This window comes from Coregonus clupeaformis, chromosome 17, assembly GCF_020615455.1.
Source record: "Coregonus clupeaformis isolate EN_2021a chromosome 17, ASM2061545v1, whole genome shotgun sequence".
In the NCBI taxonomy this organism is placed as follows: domain Eukaryota; kingdom Metazoa; phylum Chordata; class Actinopteri; order Salmoniformes; family Salmonidae; genus Coregonus; species Coregonus clupeaformis.
Window position 1 is genome coordinate 29,349,508 of NC_059208.1, and position 22,666 is coordinate 29,372,173.

A 22,666-nucleotide genomic window follows, 5' to 3' on the forward strand; every position below is an offset into this window, starting at 1 on the left:
AATATAGCGGGAATTCCACCTGGCCTATCAGAGGGCAAGATGGAGCTACCACCATATTCTGGTGGTATACTTTTTTCTATCTCAGATCTACACATATGCCTGGGGGTTAGGTGTTTGATTTTTTGCGTCCTATAAGTCAGCTGGGTAAGTAGTAGATCTTATTCAGACAGGGATCTCCACGGACATCTAAAAGCCCATCAGGACCCCTGACTCAGTCAGAACTACTGGCATGACATTCTTTCAGAAGAGCATAATGAAATCCATTCACAGGTGGGATCTGGGAAAGCTGTAAAACTGTCGTCAGCCACCGATTGGGAAAAGATCTCATGGGTTTGAAACATTCCTTCTGTTGAATTCCCTCAGAGAGAAAGAGAGTCGAGAGGGAGGAGGAGAAAGAGGACAGGAGAGAGGCAGGCAGAGGGACAGCTGATGTAAGTTGTCTTTCTGAGAGATGACTGCTTTCACCTACTATTGGTTATGTGATTAGTAGAGTTGTATTGTGGGCCAGTAAAGCTGATCCTTGAAGGCAGTTTCTCACTAATCAGTGTTACTAAATATTCATCTAAATGTAACTCAGAAAAAATTGAAAAGATTAGAAACTAAAAGATGGAAGAAGCTAAGTTATTTCCATAATTATACTGTATGTATGTGAAGATCGAATGGAACCATAGTATTTAGTCTTTAGTATTTTATTAGGATCCCCATTAGCTGTTGCCAAGGCAGCAGCTACTCTTCCTGGGGTCCAAACATAAATAAAACATTACATCATACAAAACATCATACAAATTTACATTGCTCCATAATTGCATTACAATTTTATAATACTATATTACATCACTAAGAATAATGTGTGGGTGCGTGTGTATAAAATCTGTGTGTATGTGTGTTAGTGTGTGTGTATGTCTTCAGAGGCCGTGTTGTGCCTTGAGGTGTTGTTTTATGGGTTATTTTTTAATCTGATTTTATTGCTTGGGTTAACTTAGGTGGGAGAGAGTTCCATGTAGTCATGGCTCTATAGCTCTATACCATAGTCTCTATAGCCTCTATAACCATAGTCTCTATAGCTCTATACCATAGTCTCTATAGCCTCTATAACCATAGTCTCTATAGCTCTATAACCATAGTCTCTATAGCTCTATACCATAGTCTCTATAGCTCTATAACCATAGTCTCTATAGCTCTATACCATAGTCTCTATAGCTCTATACCATAGTCTCTATAGCTCTATACCATAGCCTCTATAGCTCTATAACCATAGTCTCTATAGCTCTATACCATAGCCTTTACAGACTCAATAACCATAGTCTCTATAGCTCTATACCATAGTCTCTATAGCTCTATACCATAGTCTCTATAGCTCTATACCATAGCCTCTATAGCTCTATAACCATAGTCTCTATAGCTCTATACCATAGTCTCTATAGCTCTATACCATAGCCTCTATAGCTCTATAACCATAGTCTCTATAGCTCTATAACCATAGTCTCTATAGCTCTTTACCATAGTCTCTATAGCTCTATACCATAGTCTCTATAGCCTCTATAACCATAGTCTCTATAGCTCTATAACCATAGTCTCTATAGCTCTATACCATAGTCTCTATAGCTCTATAACCATAGTCTCTATAGCTCTATACCATAGTCTCTATAGCTCTATACCATAGTCTCTATAGCTCTATACCATAGCCTCTATAGCTCTATAACCATAGTCTCTATAGCTCTATACCATAGCCTTTACAGACTCAATAACCATAGTCTCTATAGCTCTATACCATAGTCTCTATAGCTCTATAACCATAGTCTCTATAGCTCTTTACCATAGTCTCTTTAGCTCTATACCATAGTCTCTATAGCTCTATACCATAGTCTCTATAGCTCTATAACCATAGTCTCTATAGCTCTATACCATAGCCTCTACAGCCTCAATAACCATAGTCTCTATAGCTCTATACCATAGTCTCTATAGCTCTATACCATAGCCTCTATAGCTCTATACCATAGTCTCTATAGCTCTATACCATAGTCTCTATAGCTCTATACCATAGTCTCAATAGCTCTATACCATAGCCTCTATAGCTCTATAACCATAGTCTCTATAGCTCTATACCATAGTCTCTATAGCTCTATACCATAGTCTCTATAGCTCTATAACCATAGTCTCTATAGCTCTATAACCATAGTCTCAATAGCTCTTTACCATAGTCTCTATAGCTCTATACCATAGTCTCTATAGCTCTATACCATAGCCTCTATAGCTCTATACCATAGCCTCTATAGCTCTATACCATAGTCTCTATAGCTCTATAACCATAGTCTCGATAGCTCTATACCATAGTCTCTATAGCTCTATACCATAGTCACTATAGCTCTATACCATAGCCTCTATAGCTCTATAACCATAGTCTCTATAGCTCTATACCATAGTCTCTATAGCTCTATACCATAGCCTCTATAGCTCTATAACCATAGTCTCTATAGCTCTATACCATAGTCTCTATAGCTCTATACCATAGCCTCTATAGCTCTATACCATAGCCTCTATGGCTCTATACCATAGCCTCTATAGCTCTATAACCATAGTCTCTATAGCTCTATACCATAGTCTCTATAGCTCTATACCATAGCCTAATCCTTTCATTGATATATGATTCAGATAAATAACTGCCTCTGGATTTACCATAGGTTTGAATAACATTGAGAGCATACTCCATAGAGATACATCTGATTTGATTTATCTCAATGGCATACATGCGATGGAGACTTTATGGAATGGGACCGGTTTGTATGTAGGCCTATGCCACAAAAAAGTAATTCATCATCACAGAGGCTGCAGTAGAAGTAAGCCATCCAGAATCCGCCTGTGTCCCAAATGGCACCCTATTCCCTATGGGCCTTGGTCAAAAGGAGTGCACTATATGCCATTTGGCACGCAGTATCTGTCAGCATATTCTGGATGGTCTGGCGTGCAGAAGGGAATGCTGCAATATCTATGTGTGTGCCATAGTATTTGTCTCAGCTCAGTAACTGTAACTTTCCTATAAGCTGAGGAAAGCCCAGCTGTGGCTGAGAAAGGCTTTATTTCCACTTGTGTGCATTGCAGATGGGATACATGTGGATTAACTATTTTTCTCTCTTTGTCTCCCCCTCTCCTCTCCTTTTTTTCTATATTCTCTCTCGCTCTCCCCTTCCTCTCATCTCATCTCTTTCTATCTGTCTCTTTCCCTGTCTCTCTCTCTCTCTCTCTCTCTCTCTCTCTCTCTCTCTCTCTCTCTCTCTCTCTCTCTCTCTCTCTCTCTCTCTCTCTCTCAGAGCTTAGTGTTTTAACAGAATAACTTATCAAATAAAACATTATCAACACAGGTTGTTTCATTTTGATGTTTTTTGTTTGCCCTCATCCTTCAGTCTGCATACCGGTATTTGCATTTCTCAACCTCTAAGACATTTAAGTTCCCTCTTCTGTAAACACACACTGAAATCTGAGCTGTTCAGTTCAAGTGGCCGACCAGCGACTGTACAGTTTAGAGAGTAAATATATTATCTTTGATTTGAGCCATTATAATCATGGCTTTTTGGTGGTTTGACCCTAACTACAGACCTAACTTTCTCTTTGTTTGCTGTTTCCCATGCATGTAGGCCTTGAGAGTGTGGTCCAAGATCTGCTGCAAGAGGTGGGCAGTGGGGGCCTTCCTCCTCCTCTTTACCCTGTCTGTGGTGGTGATCAACACCCTCCCCTTCCCCCCCTCTAAGACACGCAGGCTGCCCTCACGAGGCCTGAGCTCTGCTGGAGCCGGAGTGTATAGAGCGAGGGCTAGACCCAGGGAAAGGGCCACGTTGGCCACTCATCACCACCACCATCTTCCTCTACCCCTCAACGGTCACAGTGGAGGTTGGAAGCAGAGTGACAAAGTCAAAGAGTCCTCCAAGCATCACCTGGTGATGGACCAGCCCAAACAGGATCGAAGAGCAGCTAGCATGACAGATGAGAGAACTCACAGCAATAACAAGAAGAAGAATCGTAAAACTAAGGGCATCGCCTCCAAAAGGAAAGAGAAGAAAGAGATTCCGCAAAGTTCTAGTAGAGACAAACAACATAATATCCAGCCATTGACAGTCAATGCTCCGCTAATAAGACATGATGGAAGCCATCTAACCAACTGCAGTGGTTCAGAGCTCTCCACCCAGCCACCACCTCTTCCCAGACAAGAGAACCTCCACCCAGCCGTGCCCCAGACTGTAGCGCGTAGCCAGAGCCGCCCTTCTACTGCAGACCTTGGCCTGTCTGACTCTGAGCACAAATGTACTCCAGATGAACAGAGGCAGGACCAGGGGCATACAGGGCAGGCAGGGAGGAAGGACCTAACCAAGCAGCAGGCTGTGAAAAAGGTCCCCAGAGAACTCAGGAAACATGACAGACAGTCAGCAGAGGCCTCAGAGAGGAAGAGGCCCACTTCGTCTAGGCGTAAAGAGACCCGGTCCACAGCAGGAACAGCAGCAGAAGCAGAGAAAGGGAGAGAGGGGGAGGCCCACTGGTGTAAGATGTCAGCTGGAGAGAGGGAGTTTCCAGACACTGACACACGGAGAATAAGGACTGGGGACCCTGACTCCCTGCCATGGCTCAGCAAGGACGATATTCACAAGATGGAGTTCCTCTCAGGCAGCGAGGTTGTCAGTAAGGCCAGGATCCCAGCCCACGGACAGGTCCTCCATGTAGGGCTGGGTGCCCCTCATCATGCCCCTTCTCTTGGGGCTCCATTGGCTGACCACAGTGGGCACTGCCAGCAGGGTCTGTGTGCCCTGATCAAACGTCCAGACGACTGGTTCGAAGTCTTCGCCTTCCATTTAGACCGTGTTCTCGGCTTGAACAGGAGTCTGCCCACAGTGTCCAGGGCCTTCCACAGTGACATCCTGCCTTATAAATACACCAGAGGGGCAGCCAGACCCGTGGTGTGGTGGGACCCAGGCATCCAGCACCTGGCTGATGATGACAATGACCAGAACTCGTTCCCTCTCACCTGGCCCCAGTACCAGAGCCTGCTGAGGGCCAGGTGTGGCAGCAGCAGCGGGGTGGCCCTCAACGAGACCCCCTGTGTGGGGGTTCACCATGCGGAGTGGGGGCGCCTGGCACTCTTTGACTTCCTCCTACAGGTATAGAACAACTGATAACACTCTGTATCCTCCAATCACACTCGTTAAACCCTTTTATTTAACCTATTGACAGCAATTATTTGAACTTTTAAGAGAAATACATTGGCTAGAGTTATGAGGTCAGAAAAACGGATAGGTAGTGGATATATGACTGTTAAATTTTGTATGGCTCCTAATGCCAGGCATTCTAACCCTATCTTAATTCCTAACCGTATCCCTAACCTTAGCCATAACTCATTTTGATCCTGATCTGCCGCTCAAACTTACACATCCAAACTGATAACATTCTATATCCTTTGAATCACACCATGTGAAGACAACCTATTGAAATAATGCATAGACTAGAGTTCTGATTGAAAACTCACCTCACCTTGAGCGATGTACGTTTTGTAAAGTTGTTATTCCACTACGATGTATAAACTGACAGTTAGCTAGTGATTCACTTAACGTCACTATGGAGGGCTCAGCTGATAATGGCTCATGAGGTCAGGCAGACTGGGAACACTCAGAGCAGCCAACAGTCCTTGGCTGCGTCCCAAATGGCACCATATTCCCCATATAGTGCACTACTTTTGACTATAGCCCTATGGGCCCTGGTCTAAAGTAGTGCAATATAAAGGAAATAGGGTGCCATTTGGGATGCAGCTCTTGTTTTGCATTAAATAACATTCTCACTGGATGAAATCCACAGACCTCGTCTAATAGCAGACTGGCAGTCCTTGATAATGAGCCTATTTGAGCACTGGATTGTCTTGCCAAGGTCTTATCTGAAGAACTCAACTCACTAAACTGCCTTTGATTAAAAGATCCCGGCCAATGAAAAGAGTGTGACTTTCTCCTTCTGAAGCGATAAATGTAATTGATTATCAGATAATGATGTTTTTTCATGGATCACAGGTAGAAGGGTATTGTAGTGAGGGCATCCCGTCAGCTTACTTGACATACAACATAATAAGTCATTATCATTCTCCCTACTAGATGAATGTATCAGCGCAGTTCAATAAGAAATCCACACAATGTTTGTCTTTAATTTAGCTTCAAACTCGTTTATGATCTGCCAGTAATTTATAATGAAGCTGGAGATCTTTATTGTGTTATAAAGGATGACTGATGGTCCTTGTAAGAGCTGGATGGAGGATGTGTGTGTGTGTGTGTGTGTGTGTGTGTGTGTGTGTGTGTGTGTGTGTGTGTGTGTGTGTGTGTGTGTGTGTGTGTGAGTATGTCAGTGTAACTCTGCATGGGGAATATCTAAGCTGCCTTTAGGGGATGAGAGGTGGCAATGAAGCCAACAACCCAATAATGTTTATTGCAAGTAAGAGAGAGTTAGTATGTATGGTATAGAGAGAGTACAATGTACAATATTTCATACACACAAACACACACACCAGTCTCGGTCTTCATCAGGCCTCTAAAGACCCAATGTCTGGCTGCTGGCAGTGTGAAGTCAAAGTCAGGGTTGCCATAGTGATGCCCGGCAATCACGGATGCCTAAGTCCACATTAGGAAGGACTGAGAGGAAAGTGATAGCAGCTGCTCTTCTCGCTGTCTGTCTCTATAGCCAGAAGAAAGTATATTTCTTTGTTTAGAAAAACCCCCCACAAGAAATAAACAATGTGCTGGTGCGCTCGAATGGGTAAAAACTACAAGGCCATGGAGACTTGGTATTAAAAAGGGTAGTCTATGAATGGCAGGAAGATGATGGGGATGATGGACACAACATAACATAACATTTAGAAAAATGTATCGTGGGGGTTACTTTTTCCATCCATTCCTTTGTTACTGCAGGGTAAACAGTCATCGTTACATAGCCAATGCATATGAATTGGGGGCAGAATACAGATTGTTTCAGAAAATAATGTCTCACAATTTTTCAAAGGCATAAAGAGGCTGAGCAAACACAAACAAATAGGAAAATGTCTCTAAAAGAGATGAGTCACAAATTGCATTCTGTCACGCCCTGGCTCTGGGGACTCTTTATGTTGAGCCAGGGTGTGTAGGTTTCATTGTTTAGTTTTCTATGTTTGTGTTCTAGATCGTTTAGATCTATGTTGGCCAGGGTGGTTCCCAATCAGAGGCAGCTGTAGCTTGTTGTCTCTGATTGGGAACCATACTTAGGCAGCCTGCGGGCATGTTACTTGGTGGGATCTTGTTCCGTAAGGTTTGTTTTGGTGTTAACCTAGGACTTCACGTATCGTTTGGTTTGTTGTTTTGTTCGTGTGTGTACTTCAATAAAAGTATGTACGCTTACCACGCTGCGCCTTGGTCCGATTCATCCAGTAACGATCGTGACAGAGAAGATCCCACCTAAGGAGGACCAAGCAGCGTGTCCAGGAACGGACAGCCTGGACTTGGGAAGAGATCCAGGCCGGAATGGATCGCCGTTCTTGGGAGGAGACTGTGGAGGCGCGCTACAGAGAGGAGCAGCGGCAACGCAGAGGGCACCGGCCGAGGAGGAAGCCCGAGAGACAGCCCCAAGAAAATGTTGGGGGGGGGGGCTAAAAGGGTGGTTGGCGGAGCCTAGAGTTAGAGCAGAGCCAACTCCCCGTACTCAGGCTAGGAAGCGTGAGACTGGGCAGGCTCCGTGTTATGCGGAGCCACGTACTGTGCCGCGAGTGTTCCGGCACAGTCCTGTACGTCCTGTGCTAGCACCACGCACGTGTCGTGCTAAGGTGGGCATACAGCCAGGACGGAGTGTGCCGGCTCAACGCTCGTGGCCTCCAGTACCCCTCCTCGGTCCCGGATATCCTGCGCCAGTGCCACGTGCTGTAGCGCCAGTACGAGTGCACAGCCCTGTAAGTCCTGTGCTGATGCCTCACACATATTGTGTGGAGATAGGCATTCAGCCAGGACGGGTTGTGTCAGCTCTCCACTCCAGACCTCCAGTCCGCCTCCACAGTCCGGCCCGGCCCGTTCCGGCTCCCCGCACCAAGCCAATGGTGTGTGTTCCCAGTCCAGCCCGGCCCATTCCTGCACCAAGCCAGTGGTGCGCGTCGACAGTCCGGCCCAGCCTGTTCCTTCTCCCCGCACCAAGCCTGTGGTGCGTGTTCCCAGTCCAGCCCAGCCTGTCCCTGTCCCTCGCACCAAGCCAATGGTGCGCGTCGTCAGCCCGGTCCGGCCCGTTCCTGCTCCCCGCACCAAGCCAGTGGTGCGCGTCGTCAGCCCGGTCCGGCCTGTTCCTGCTCCCCGCACCAAGCCGGTGGTGCGCGTCGCCAGGCGGTCCGGCCTGTACCTGATCTCCGCACCAAGCCAATGGTGCGTGTCGTCAGCCCGGTCCGGCCCGATCCTGCTCCCCGCACCAAGCCAGTGGTGCGCGTCGCCAGCCCGGTCCGGCCCGTTCCTGCTCCCCGCACCAAGCCAATGGTGCGCGTCGTCAGCCCGGTCCGGCCCGTTCCTGCTCCCCGCACCAAGCCAGTGGTGCGCGTCGTCAGCCCGGTCCGTTCCTGCTCCCCGCCAGTGGTGCGCGTCGTCAGTCCGGCACGGTCCGTGCCTGTTCCACCGGTGCCTGGTCTGGCACCGGTCAGCTGCTCCATGCCGGAGCCAGAGCAATCCGCTCCACCGGTGTTCAGTCCAGCTCCGGCCAGAGGGGCCAGACCAGACCAGGGGCGCAACGGGGGGGTAGAGAGAGTGTGGTGGTCACGCCCGGAGCCGGATCCGCCGCCGAGGCGGAATGCCCACCCGGCCCCTACCCTCTTGTGGTTGGTTGGCGCGTTCGCAGTCCGCGCCTTTGGGGGGGGGGGGGGTACTGTCACGCCTTGGCTCTGGGGACTCTTTATGTTGAGCCAGGGTGTGTAGGTTTCATTGTTTAGTTTTCTATGTTTACATTTACATTTTAGTCATTTAGCAGACGCTCTTATCCAGAGCGACTTACAGTTAGCGCATACATTATTTTATCGAACCCACAACCCTGGCGTTGCAAACGCCATGCTCTACCAACTGAGCTACATCCCCTGCCGGCCATTCCCTCCCCTACCCTGGCCGACGCTGGGCCAATTGTGCGCCGCCCCATGGGTCTCTCGGTCGCGGCCGGCTACAACAGAGCCTGGATTCGAACCAGGATCTCTAGTGGCACAGCTAGCACTGCGATGCAGTGCCTTAGACCACTGCGCCACTCGTATGTTTGTGTTCTAGATCGTTTAGATCTATGTTGGCCAGGGTGGTTCCCAATCAGAGGCAGCTGTAGCTTGTTGTCTCTGATTGGGAACCATACTTAGGCAGCCTGCGGGCATGTTACTTGGTGGGATCTTGTTCCGTAAGGTTTGTTTTGGTGTTAACCTAGGACTTCACGTATCGTCTGGTTTGTTGTTTTGTTCGTGTGTGTACTTCAATAAAAGTATGTACGCTTACCACGCTGCGCCTTGGTCCGCTTCATCCAGTAACGATCGTGACACATTCTTTGATTGTGTTCAATCAAAATTCTCTCACCTTGGAGGCTATTACAGCATTTTATCCATGCTACCCATTCTATTAAAAATAGAAAACTATTCAATAAAACAGCCACTGAACCAACTCAGCTGTAGAAAAATGTGATAATCAAATCAAATCCAATTTTATTTGCCACATGCGCCGAATACAACAGGTGTAGACATTACCGTGAAATGCTTACTTACAAGCCCTTAACCAACAATGCATTTATTTCTTAATAAAAAAGTAAAATAAAACAACAACAACAAAAAAGTGTTGAGAAAAAAAGAGCAGAAGTAAAATAAAATAACAGTAGGGAGGATATATTCAGGGGGGTACCGGTGCAGAGTCAATGTGCGGGGGCACCGGCTAGTTGAGGTAGTTGAGGTAATATGTACATGTGGGTAGAGTTAAAGTGACTATGCATAAATAATTAACAGAGTAGCAGCAGCGTAAAAAGATGGGGTGGGGGTGGGGGGGCAGTGCAAATAGTCCGGGTAGCCATGATTAGCTGTTCAGGAGTCTTATGGCTTGGGGGTAGAAGCTGTTGAGAAGCCTTTTGGACCTAGACTTGGCGCTCCGGTACCGCTTGCCGTGCGGTAGCAGAGAGAACAGTCTATAACTAGGGTGGCTGGAGCCTTTGACAATTTTGAGGGCCTTCCTCTGACACCACCTGGTATAGAGGTCCTGGATGGCAGGAAGCTTGGCCCCAGTGATGTACTGGGCCGTACGCACTACCCTCTGTAGTGCCTTGCGGTCGGAGGCCGAGCAGTTGCCATACCAGGCGGTGATGCAACCAGTCAGGATGCTCTCGATGGTGCAGCTGTAGAACTTTTTGAGGACCTGAGGACACATGCCAAATCTTTTCAGTCTCCTGAGGGGGTATAGGCTTTGTCGTGCCCTCTTCACAACTGTCTTGGTGTGTTTGGACCATGATAGTTCGTTGGTGATGTGGACACCAAGGAACTTGAAGCTCTCAACCTGTTCCACTACAGCCCTGTCGATGAGAATGGGGGGCGTGCTCAGTCCTCTTTTTTTCCCTGTAGTCCACAATCATCTCCTTTGTCTTGGTCATGTTGAGGGAGAGGTTGTTTTCCTGGCACCACACGGCCAGGTCTCTGACCTCCTCCCTATAGGCTGTCTCATTGTTGTCGGTGATCAGGCCTACCACTGTTGTGTTGTCGGCAAACTTAATGATGGTGTTGGAGTCGTGCCTGGCCATGCAGTCATGGGTGAACAGGGAGTACAGGAGGGGACTGAGCACGCACCCCTGAGGGGCTCCCGTGTTGAGGATCAGCGTGGCAGATGTGTTGTTACCTACCCTTACCACCTGGGGGAGGCCCGTCAGGAAGTCCAGGATCCAGTTGCAGAGGGAGGTGTTTAGTCCCACCTGGGGGCGGCCCGTCAGGAAGTCCAGGATCCAGTTGCAGAGGGAGGTGTTTAGTCCCAGGGTCCTTAGCTTAGTGATGAGCTTTGAGGGAACTATGGTGTTGAACGCTGAGCTGTAGTCAATGAATAGCATTCTCACGTAGGTGTTCCTCTTGTCCAGGTGGGAAAGGGCAGTGTGGAGTGCAATAGAGATTGCATCATCTGTGGATCTGTTGGGGCGGTATGCAAATTGGAGTGGGTCTAGGGTTTCTGGGATAATGGTGTTGATGTGAGCCATGACCAGCCTTTCAAAGCCCTTCATGGCTACAGACGTCAGTGCTACAGGTCGGTAGTCATTTAGACAGGTTATCTTAGTGTCCTTGGGCACAGGACTATGGTGGTCTGCTTGAAACATGTTGGTATTAAAGACTCAGTCAGGGACATGTTGAAAATGTCGGTGAAGACACTTGCCAGTTGGTCAGCACATGATTGGAGCACACGTCCTGGTAATCCGTCTGGCCCTGCGGCCTTGTGAATGATAATTATAAAGAAAGACTGTCTTCTCTCTCTGAGATGGAATGGAATGGGTAACTGAACTGTGGGGGGAGAGAATAGTGGCTGAGTACAAAATGGCACCCTATTTCTTATATAGTGCACTACTTTCAAAAGCAGTGCACTATATAGGGAATAGGGTGCCATTTGGGACGCAGAGAGCCACTGTATGAATAATACATGAGTAGTCTCTTTGCAGAAGTCAATACCTGTAACATGCCAACTGCTAATAGCATTGTATTGATTCAGTGGAATTGCTGACTGGGACCCTGTAACACTTGTTCCTACCTGCACATTTAACACATCTAATGGCTCTGATGTGCAACCTAACACCAATTAGCAAGGGGAACAGTGTGAAGGACACACTGTCACACACGCACTTCGCCTGGGGAGAACAGAGGAGACAGAGGAGAGAGAGGACCTTGCGCCAAGTGTCCTCGTTGTTGGTCATTGCCTTGGATGCTTTGAATTGCCATTGTAGGCTAATAAGGCTACCAATGTATTGTTATGAATTAGTTGTGAGTAGTCTTATTGTTTAGCTTGTGATGATATTGTGTGTGATATAGGCCTTAATAGCATGTCCTGTTTCCCAGATACTTGGTGGTAGTGTAATACTGTATGTCAACACTGGAACCGTATCCAGGAAACCCTTGTACTCTGTCCCTACGTGAATGAGTGTGTTGTAGTGTAAGGGTGAAATGTAGTAGAGATGTGAGAACTCCTGAAGGCGCTAAAGAAGTGAAGTGAAAAGGTGAGGTGTGAGTTTTACCACAGAGAGGCCCAGACAGACCTGGGGGCATATCTCACCTTGGTAACACTTTGAGAGGAGTGTGGCAAGTTCTCCACTTCTCAGTTTAACACCAAGGTTTCCATTGCTCCCTTCCTCTCCTGATAGTTGGTTTGTTCTGCGGTATAATGAGGAGGAGAACTGTACCAGAGGTGTTGATGTTGTGTCATTATATTTGGGGATTTGTTTGTGTGAATATGCACAAAAGAAATGTCAGCAGTGAATACATACATATATAAAATATAATATGATGTGTGTTAACTTTGAAAAAATAGCTTCCTTATTTAAAAAGTGCTGGTGAGTACTGTACAAGTCAACAGTGATAATTGAAGTTGGCAAAGTGGAGAGAAGTCAGCCTGAAGTTATAATGTATATCCATTTTTAAAATTATGATATACACTTAAAAGTTTGGCTTTACTATAGTATTCTTGTTCATAGAATTGGACTTGCTGCAATAACTGAGGTGGCAAAAAGAGCAGTCTTACTGCTTTTGCTAGCTTGCTCTGATTTGCCCTCACTGCAGGTGATTGACCTATAATGACTGAACCACCTCTTACTGTAATCAACTCTGGCGACCTCTGACCTCAAAGTCAAAGTTCCCGCAGGCATCTGTCTCACATGAGTAACTACCACCTCACCATCCTTCCTCTCACCTCCTCCCTCCTCTCACCACCCCCCCTCCTCTCACCATTCCCCTCTTCTCACCATTCCCCATCCTCCTCTCACCTCCCTCTCTCTCTCATGCAAAAGGCTTAAGCTGTAACTGTCACTAACTCTATCAACACTTAGGCCTTACTTGGCTGCATTTGGAATTCTGTCAACAAAATGATAAATGACTGCATAGCAAACAAGCTCAGCTGGTAGAGCACGGCGCTTGTAACGCCAAGGTAGTGGGTTCGATCCCCGGGACCACCCATACACAAAAAAATGTATGCACGCATGACTGTAAGTTGCTTTGGATAAAAGCGTCTGCTAAATGGCATATTATTATTATATATTATTATTTGCTATGGTTGGTGATTTCAGAAAGTAAATACATTTTACACTAGTTTCTTGTAGTCACCCTTGATTTTCCTATTGGATAGCTGTTCTGTAGTCTGAGGTTCTTTATAAAGAAAGAACCGAAGAGATCCTATAAATCAGGAGTTCCCAACCTTTTTTCACCAGGGCCCCTTTTTGACATGTAAAAAATGTCATGCACTCCACTGCTTTTTTTATTACTGTTTATTGAGATAGCATGTACATCACCAGCTTGATTTTGTTTAATTTGTGGAACCTAGGAAAATTGTGTTGTTTTGAAGCTAATTACCTGCAACTCTAGGTTTTTAAAATGATAATAATCATAATAATGGATAAAGAAATTAAAGTATAGACCATTATCAAATGTGTTTTATTATGATAATTTATATGAACACTCAATTTAATTATACATATTCTATTTTACAGAAAGTGAATAGATCAATTGATAGCCACAGAGTCGCATTGTATAAGATTACTTCCCAAGCAAAGTCTGAAACAACACATAGTCTAATTTCTTTCACTCTTCGACTTTAGAAAGTTGTAGCTCAGCTTCTGCATGTTATAGAGACCAATCAAATATATTCCGATGTGCATCAGAGTCGCGTCTTCCTTGGGTGTTTTACCGCTTGTTTCTAGCCTAAAGAATCGCAGATTTATGCGTTGTTTTATATCGGTATACAATTGGGAACCCTTGCTATAAATCACAATTCTATATGTAATTCTATGGAAAGGACATTGTTGACGATCAATCCCAACTAATCCATGTTCTTTCATTACCCCGTGCAGGTGAATGATCGTCTGGACCGGTACTGCTGCGGTTTCCAGCCTGACCCAACAGAACCATGTGTGGAGAACCTGCTACATACCAAGTGCAGGAACCCGAAGGATCTAGTGCTGGTGCACATCCTGGTAACTATCATATCACAGCCAATAAAACATCATATGGACTTAATGTATGGGCCATTCAAATCAAATCAAATCAAATTGTATTTGTCACATACACGTGTTTAGCAGATGTTATGGCGGGTGTAGCGAAATGCTTGTGCTTCTATCTCCGACAGTGCAGTAATATCTAACAAGTAATATCTAACGATTTCACAACATATACCCAATACACACAAATCTAGTAAGGAATGGAATTTAAGAATATATACATATATGGACAAGCAATGACAGAGCGGCATGGACTAAGATACAGTAGAATATTATAGAATAGAATACAGTATATACATATGAGATGAGTAGTGCAAGATATGTAAACATTATTAAAGTGACTAGTGTTCCATTTCTTAAAGTGGCCAGTGATTTCAATAGGCAGCAGCAGCCTCTAATGTGCTAGTGATGGCTATTTAACAGTCTAATGGCCTTGAAATAGAAGCTGTTTTTCATTCTCTCGGTCCCAGCTTTGATGCACCTGTACTAACCTCGCCTTCTGGATGATAGCGGGGTGAACAGGCAGTGGCTTGGGTGGTTGATGTCCTTGATGATCTTTTTGGCCATCCTTTGACATCGGGTGCTGTAGGTGTCTTGGAGGGCGGGTAGTTTGCCCCCGGTAATGCGTTCGGCAGACCGCACCAGCTTCTGGAGAGCCCTGTGGTTGCGGGCGGTGCAGTTGCCGTACCAGGCGGTGATACAGCCCGACAGGATGCTCTCAATTGTGCATCTGTAAAAGTTTGAGGGTTTTAGGTGCCAAGCCAAATTTCTTCAGCATCCTGAGGATGCTCTGCGAGGAGCTCTGCGAGGGCCTGGGATCGGGAGAGACACTTAAGTGTTTTAGTACTATATCTCTTGACACAATGATGAAAATAATCATGGCCTCTAAACCTTCAAGCTGCATACTGGATCCTATTCCTACTAAACTGCTGAAGGAGCTGCTTCCTGTGCTTGGCCCTCCTATGTTGAACATAATAAACAGCTCTCTATCCACCGGATGTGTACCAAACTCACTAAAAGTGGCAGTGATAAAGCCTCTCTTGAAAAAGCCAAACCTTGACCCGGAAAATATAAAAAACTATCGGCCTATATCGAATCTTCCATTCCTCTCAAAAATTTTAGAAAAAGCTGTTGCGCAGCAACTCACTGCCTTTCTGAAGACAAACAATGTATACGAAATGCTTCAGTCTGGTTTTAGACCCCATCATAGCACTGAGACTGCACTTGTGAAGGTGGTAAATGACCTTTTAATGGCGTCAGACCGAGGCTCTGCATCTGTCCTCGTGCTACTAGACCTTAGTGCTGCCTTTGACACCATCGATCACCACATTCTTTTGGAGAGACTGGAAACCCAAATTGGTCTACACGGACAAGTTCTGGCCTGGTTTAGATCCTACCTGTCGGAAAGATATCAGTTTGTCTCTGTGAATGGTCTGTCCTCCGACAAATCAACTGTACATTTCGGTGTTCCTCAAGGTTCCGTTTTAGGACCACTATTGTTTTCACTATATATTTTACCTCTTGGGGATGTTATTCGAAAACATAATGTTAACTTTCACTGCTATGCGGATGACACACAGCTGTACATTTCAATGAAACATGGTGAAGCCCCAAAATTGCCCTCGCTAGAAGCCTGTGTTTCAGACATAAGGAAGTGGATGGCTGAAAACTTTTTACTTTTAAACTCGGACAAAACAGAGATGCTTGTTCTAGGTCCCAAGAAACAAAGAGATCTTCTGTTAAATCTGACAATTCATCTAGATGGTTGTAAAGTCGTCTCAAATAAAACTGTGAAGGACCTCGGTGTTACTCTTGACCCTGATCTCTCTTTTGACGAACATATCAAGACTGTTTCAAGGACAGCTTTTTTCCATCTACGTAACATTGCAAAAATCTGAAATTTTCTGTCCAAAAATGATGCAGAAAAATTAATCCATGCATTTGTTACTTCTAGGTTAGACTACTGCAATGCTCTATTTTCCGGCTACCCGGATAAAGCACTAAATAAACTTCAGTTAGTGCTAAATACGGCTGCTAGAATCCTGACTAGAACCAAGAAATTTGATCATATTACTCCAGTGCTAGCTTCCCTACACTGGCTTCCTGTTAAGGCAAGGGCTGATTTCAAGGTTTTACTGTTAACCTATAAAGCGTTACATGGGCTTGCTCCTACCTATCTTTCCGAGTTGGTCCTGCCGTACATACCAATACGTACGCTACGGTCACAAGACGCAGGCCTCCTAATTGTCCCTAGAATTTCTAAGCAAACAGCGGGAGGCAGGGCTTTCTCCTATAGATCTCCATTTTTATGGAACAGTCTGCCTACCCATGTGAGAGACGCAGACTCGGTCTCAACCTTTAAGTCTTTACTGAAGACTTATCTCTTCAGTAGGTCATATGATTGAGTGTAGTCTGGCCCAGGAGTGTGAAGGTGAACGGAAAGGCTGGAGCAACGAACAGCCCTTGCTGTCTCTGCCGGGCCGGTTCCCCTCTCCACTGGGGTTCTCTGCCTCTAACCCTGTTGCAGGGGCTGAGTCACTGGCTTGCTGGTGCTCTTTCATGCCGTCCCTGGGAGGGGTGCGTCACTTGAGTGGGTTGAGTTACTGACGTGATCTTCCTGTCTGGGTTGGCGCCCCCCTTGGTTTGTGCTGTGGTGGAGACCTCTGTGGGCTATACTCGGCCTTGTCTCAGGATTGTAAGTTGGTGGTTGGGGATATCCCTCTAGTGGTGCGGGGGCTGTGCTTTGGCGGAGTGGGTGGGGTTATATCCTTCCTGTTTGGCCCTGTCCGGGGTTTCTTCGGATGGGGCCACAGTGTCTCCGGACCGCTCCTGTCTCAGCCTCCAGTATTTATGCTGCAGTAGTTTATGTGTCGGGGGGCTGGGGTTAGTTGGTTATACCTGGAGTACTTCTCCTGTCTTATCCAGTGTCCTGTGTGAATTTAAGTATGCTCTCTCTAATTCTCTCGTTCTCTCTTTCTCTCTGAGAACCTGAGCCCTAGGACCATACGTCAGGACTACCGGGCATGATGACACCTTGCTGTCCCCAGTCCGCCTGGCCTTGCTGCTATTCCAGTTTCAACTGTTCTGCCTGCGGCTACGAAACCCCTACCTGTCCCAGACCTGCTGTTTTCAACTCTTTAATGATCGGCTATGAAAAGCCAACTGAGAGACCTGAGCCCTAGGACCATACGTCGGGACTACCGGCCGTGGTGACTCCTTGCTGTCCCCAGTCCGCCTGGCCTTGCTGCTATTCCAGTTTCAACTGTTCTGCCTGCGGTTATGGAACCCCTACCTGTCCCAGACCTGCTGTTTTCAACTCTTAATGATCGGCTATGAAAAGCCAACTGAGATTTATTCCTGATTATTATTTGACCATGCTTGTCACTTATGAACATTTTTGAACATCTTGGCATGGTTCTGTTATAATCTCCACCCGGCACAGCCAGAAGAGGACTGGCCACCCCTCATAGCCTGGTTCCTCTCTAGGTTTCTTCCTAGGCTTTCGCCTTTCTAGGGAGTTTTTCCTAGCCACCGTGCTTCTACACCTGCATTACTAGCTGTTTGGGGTTTTAGGCTGGGTTTCTGTACAGCACTTCGAGATATTAGCTGATGTAAGAAGGGCTATATAAAATAAAATTGATTGATTGATTGATTGATGAAGAGGCTCTGTTGCGCCTTCTTCACCACACTGTCTGCGTGGGTGGACCATTTCAGTTTGTCAGTGATGTGTACGCCAAGGAACTTGAAGCTTTCCACCTTCTCCACTGCGGTCCCGTCGATGTGGATAGGGGGGTGCACCCTCTGCTGTTTCCTGAAGTCCATGATCATCTCCTTTGTTTTGTTGAAGTTGAGTGAGAGGTTATTTTCCTGGCACCACACTCCCAGAGCCCTCACCTCCTCCCTGTAGGCGGTCTTGTCATTGTTGGTAATCAAGCCTACTACTGTTGTGTCGTCTGCAAACTTGATGATTGAGTTGGAGGCATGCTTGGCCATGCAGTCATGGGTGAACAGGGAGTACAGGAGGGGGCTGAGCACGGACCCTTGTGGGGCCCCAGTGTTGAGGATCAGCGAAGTGGAGATGTTGTTTCCTACCTTCACCACCTGGGGGTGGCCCATCAGGAAGTCCAGGATCCAGTTGCACAGGGCGTGGTTCAGACCCAGGGCCTCGAGCTTAATGATGAGCTTGGAGGGTACTATGGTGTTGAATGCTGAGCTATAGTCAATGAACAGCATTCTTACATAGCTATTCCTCTTGTCCAGATGAGATAGGGCAGTGTGCAGTGTGATGGCGATTGCATCGTCTGTGGATCTATTGGGGCGGTAAGCAAATTGAAGTGGGTCTAGGGTGACAGGTAAGGCAGAGGTGATATGATCCTTGACTAGTCTCTCAAAGCACTTCATGATGACAGAGGTGAGTGCTACGGGGCGATAGTCATTTAGTTCAGTTACCTTTGCTTTCTTGGGTACAGGGACAATGGTGGCCATCTTGGCTCATTCTGGCTCAGACAAGGCTTACTTACTTGGACATAATGTAAGATAAGAGCCTGCAGGAGGTTTAGCAGGAGACTTGTCTAAATAATCTAATAGGCCAATGTAAACAGACCTCTACAAATGTAGAGCTCTATACTAATATTATTACTACTATCCAGACATTTTCTTCTTAACAAAGAGAATTCCGATGTTGGGCAAAGATGATCACTATTCTTTTACAACTGCTCTGTGGAATAATTACTCCCTCTTTCCACTGAACCTGCTGAACTCATTGCTGGTACTTGGTACTCGCTTTTGACAAAGAAAATAGAATTCTATTAAGCACATTACACTTTATTATTTCAGCTGTTGTAGAAAGGAGTAGGAGTTGACTTTCTATCTATATAATGGATTCTTGACCTAGCTCACTGTAATATAGTGAATCTTCTGTTGTACATGAATTACTGATACAGTGTTATTTGGGTTGTTAACCTGATTCGTCCTGACATTTTGTGATTTCTTATTTTTTTGTTTTTGATATTGTTTAGTGTACTTTGACATTTTTACTACATTGTTAGGAGCTAAAAACACAAGCATTTAGTTGCACCCGCTATAACACCTGCCAGACTGTGTATGTGACCAATAAACTTTGATTTGATTTATAGTTTAATATATAGTGAGAGGTCTAAAGAAGTCATATCTAGTTGAAAGTTATTCTCCTGAGCCTTCATCTCATAATTACTATAGTAATATTTATCAAAGAGATACAGTTAGTGGTGATGATACTTTATGCTAAACTAGACTGTCTGTCTACGTTTTTTTCTACAGGTGAGGAGGGTAGAGCCTACCAGACTGGTGTTCATAGACAATGCAGGCAGACCAAATCATCCCCATGACAACCTCAACTTCCACTTAGTAGAGGGCATTGATGAGTGAGTACAAACATCTATTATTCAGCCTCTATTCAAGGCTAGACAGAAGCCTGGAAATAGACTTAGTCTGCCAGAGCTCTGACCAAAAGTACTGCACTATATAGGGAATATGGTGCCATTTAGGAAGTACCTTAGTGTACAGAAGCTCAGTTGAACCCTACATCAACCCCACATCACACAGCCTTAATCTGTGTTTTCTAAATCCAGTGAAGCGATTGGGTGGATCTTCATAACTCTATCTATGCATTGTTGTTATTTCTTTCTGAATACCTCAGAGATGAAGTATAACTGTTGGTGGATTAAACTAAAATAGGCCACATCATCACAATATGCTCAGTCAATTGGGTTTGATATCTGTTGTCTGGTATTTGTCTGGATTCCTTTTCCAAACAGTGAGTCTTATTGTATTTTTCTGGCAGGTTTCCAGAGAGAGCCGTATCGGTTCTCCAGTCTGGCTGCTTGGAGAGCATGCTCCTGAGCTCCCTGTATATGGACAAGGAATTCTGGGAGAGCCGAGGGGGGGCACGTGGCCTGAAACCTCTCATCCACACTGTTGAGCAGAGAGGGAGGATTCTGCTGCAGCACATCCACGACAAGAGACTGAGACTGAACAGGGATCTGTGAATCCAATGGCCACATGCACCCAGCAGTACATTCATTTCATCCAGGCAGGGGGTGCCTGCGACAGACGTGGAAGCCTCCTCAAGGTCCCGGGCAGCCTAAAGACACAAAATGTGTCTCAAATGACACCCTATTCCCTATATAGTGCACTACTTATGACCACAGCCCTTCATTGTCTATGAACACCCTATGGGCCCTGGTCAAAAGTAGTGCACTGTATAGGGAAAAGGGTGCTATTTGGCCCGCAGATACGGTATGCCCGTTCCATGCTGGTTGTGGTTCCCATCCATGTTGTATCCATACATCTTGCCAACATACCTCAAGCCAAGCAAATTATGCCTGTTTTTGTGAGTTTTGTATTTTCAAATAAAAAATTGCAGATTGAACGATTTATTTAATGTCTGTTTTATGAGATAAGCGTTTGGCTGTAATTTTAAGATTAAATATTTTAGATCCAGGAGTCTTGTCGGTGAGAAAATCCCAATCCACATGTATTTTTCTCCATATCTTTTATAAAATTGTGCTCCTAAGACAATGATGAGGAAACCCTCTCAATTTAGTAAAAGGAACACTATTGTTATTATTATTATTATTGCTGAACATTGGACTTATTGCCTATGTTCCAGGACATTTAGACAATGATGACTCTACGCCAATTAATGAACAATGGACAAAATATATTGAAGTGCCCTACAGACTGGGGTTGCTTTCTTTTGGGGCTAGAACACATTCCATTCCTATGGGAGAAACTGTTTAGGATAGATGGCCAGTCCCATAGGCTTCCACACAATTCCTTTATTTAAAATGGTTTTCTATGTTTAAGGTAATTTAGACCATATTGCTAATAATAATGGGGATATTTGACTGTTTAGGCTTTTTTCTTCTTCTGGGTGGGGAACGACCAATGGGTGGGTTTCCCTGTGGGTCCTGCTTTTTGTTTCACATCCATGTGCTTATTAACACTAAAGTTAACAATTACATGATTAATACTACATTATTATTTTGGCAATGCTAGCTATTTTCTCTTGGAATTTTAAAGGCCTAAACTCACCTATTAAATGTTCCACCTGTCTTGATATCCTAGCAAGAAACCGTAATGGTATAGCAATGTTCCAAGAAATATCTCATTTACATAAGTATTCACACCCCTAAGTCAATACATGTTAAAATCCCCTTTGGCAGCGATTACAGCTGTGAGTCTTTCTGGGTAAGTCTCTAAGAGCTTTGCACACCTGGATTGCACAATATTTGCAAAATGATTCTTTAAAACATTCTACAAGCTCTGTCAAGTTGGTTGTTAATCAATGCTAGACAGCCATTTTCAAGTCTTGCCATAGATTTCCAAGCCTTTTTAAGTCAAAACAGTAACTAGATCACTCAGGAGCATTCAATGTCGTCTTGGTAAGCAACTCCAGTGTATATTTGGCCTTGTGTTCTAGGTTATTGTCCTGCCCGAAAGGTGAATTTGTTTCCCAGTGTCTGTTGGAAAGCAGACTGAACCAGGTTTTCCTATAGGATTTTGCCTGTGCTTAGCTCTATTCGGTTTCTTTTTATCCTAAAAAACTCCCTAGTCCTTGCCGATGACAAGCATACCCATAACATGATGCAGCCACCACCATGCTTGAAAATATGAAAAGTGGTACTCAGTGATGTGTTGAGTTGGATTTGCCCCAAACATAACGCTTTGTATTCAGGACATAAAGTTATTTTGTATTTTTTTTATTTTTTTTGTTCGTGATTATGATCTTGTCTCATCACTGCAACTCCCCAACGGGCACGGGAGAGGTGAAGGTCGCGTCATGCGCCCCCTAAAACATGACCCGCCAAGTCGCGCTTCTTAACACCCGCACGCTTAACCCGGAAGCCAGCTGCACCAATGTGTCAGAGGAAACATTGTTCAACTGACGACTGAAGTCGGCCTGCAGGCACCCGGCCCGCCAGAAGGAGTCGCTAGAGCGCGATGAGCTAAGTAAAGCCCCCGGCCAAACCCTCCCCTAACCCGGACGACACTGGGCCAATTGTGCGCTTCCCTATGGGACTCCCGGTCACGGCCGGTTGTGATCGAACCCCAGGCTGTAGTGACGCCGCAACACTGCAATGCAGTGCCTTAGACCGCTGCCACATTTCTTGCAGTTTTACTTTAGTGCCTTATTGCAAACAGGATGCATGTTTTGGAATATTATTTTATTTTGTACAGGCTTCTTTTTCACTCTGTCATTTAGGCTAGTATTGTGGAGTAACTACAATGTTGTTGATCCATCCTCAATTTTTACCTATCACAGCCATTAAACTCAGTAACTGTTTTAAAGTCACCATTGGCCTCATGGTGAAACCCCTGAGCGGTTTCCTTCCTCTCCAGCAACTGAGTTAGGAAGGATGCCTGTATCTTTGTAGTGACTGAGTGTATTGATATACCATTCAAAGTGTAATAAATACTT

General features: G+C 45.4%; 1 protein-coding gene across 1 annotated transcript in view; it reads left to right on the forward strand.

Annotated features, from left to right (window-relative positions):
* Window positions 1-21,395, forward strand: part of LOC121585517 (Golgi-associated kinase 1A-like) — a 37,060-nt gene extending 15,665 nt beyond the window's left edge. The window contains exons 2-5 of the mRNA XM_041901853.2: window positions 3,633-5,144; window positions 14,059-14,181; window positions 19,504-19,607; window positions 20,027-21,395. Coding sequence (XP_041757787.2) covers window positions 3,633-5,144; window positions 14,059-14,181; window positions 19,504-19,607; window positions 20,027-20,231 — 1,944 coding nt within the window. The 3' untranslated portion in view covers window positions 20,232-21,395. The remainder of the gene's footprint in view (window positions 1-3,632; window positions 5,145-14,058; window positions 14,182-19,503; window positions 19,608-20,026) is intronic.
* The last annotated feature ends 1,271 nt before the right edge of the window (window positions 21,396-22,666 follow it).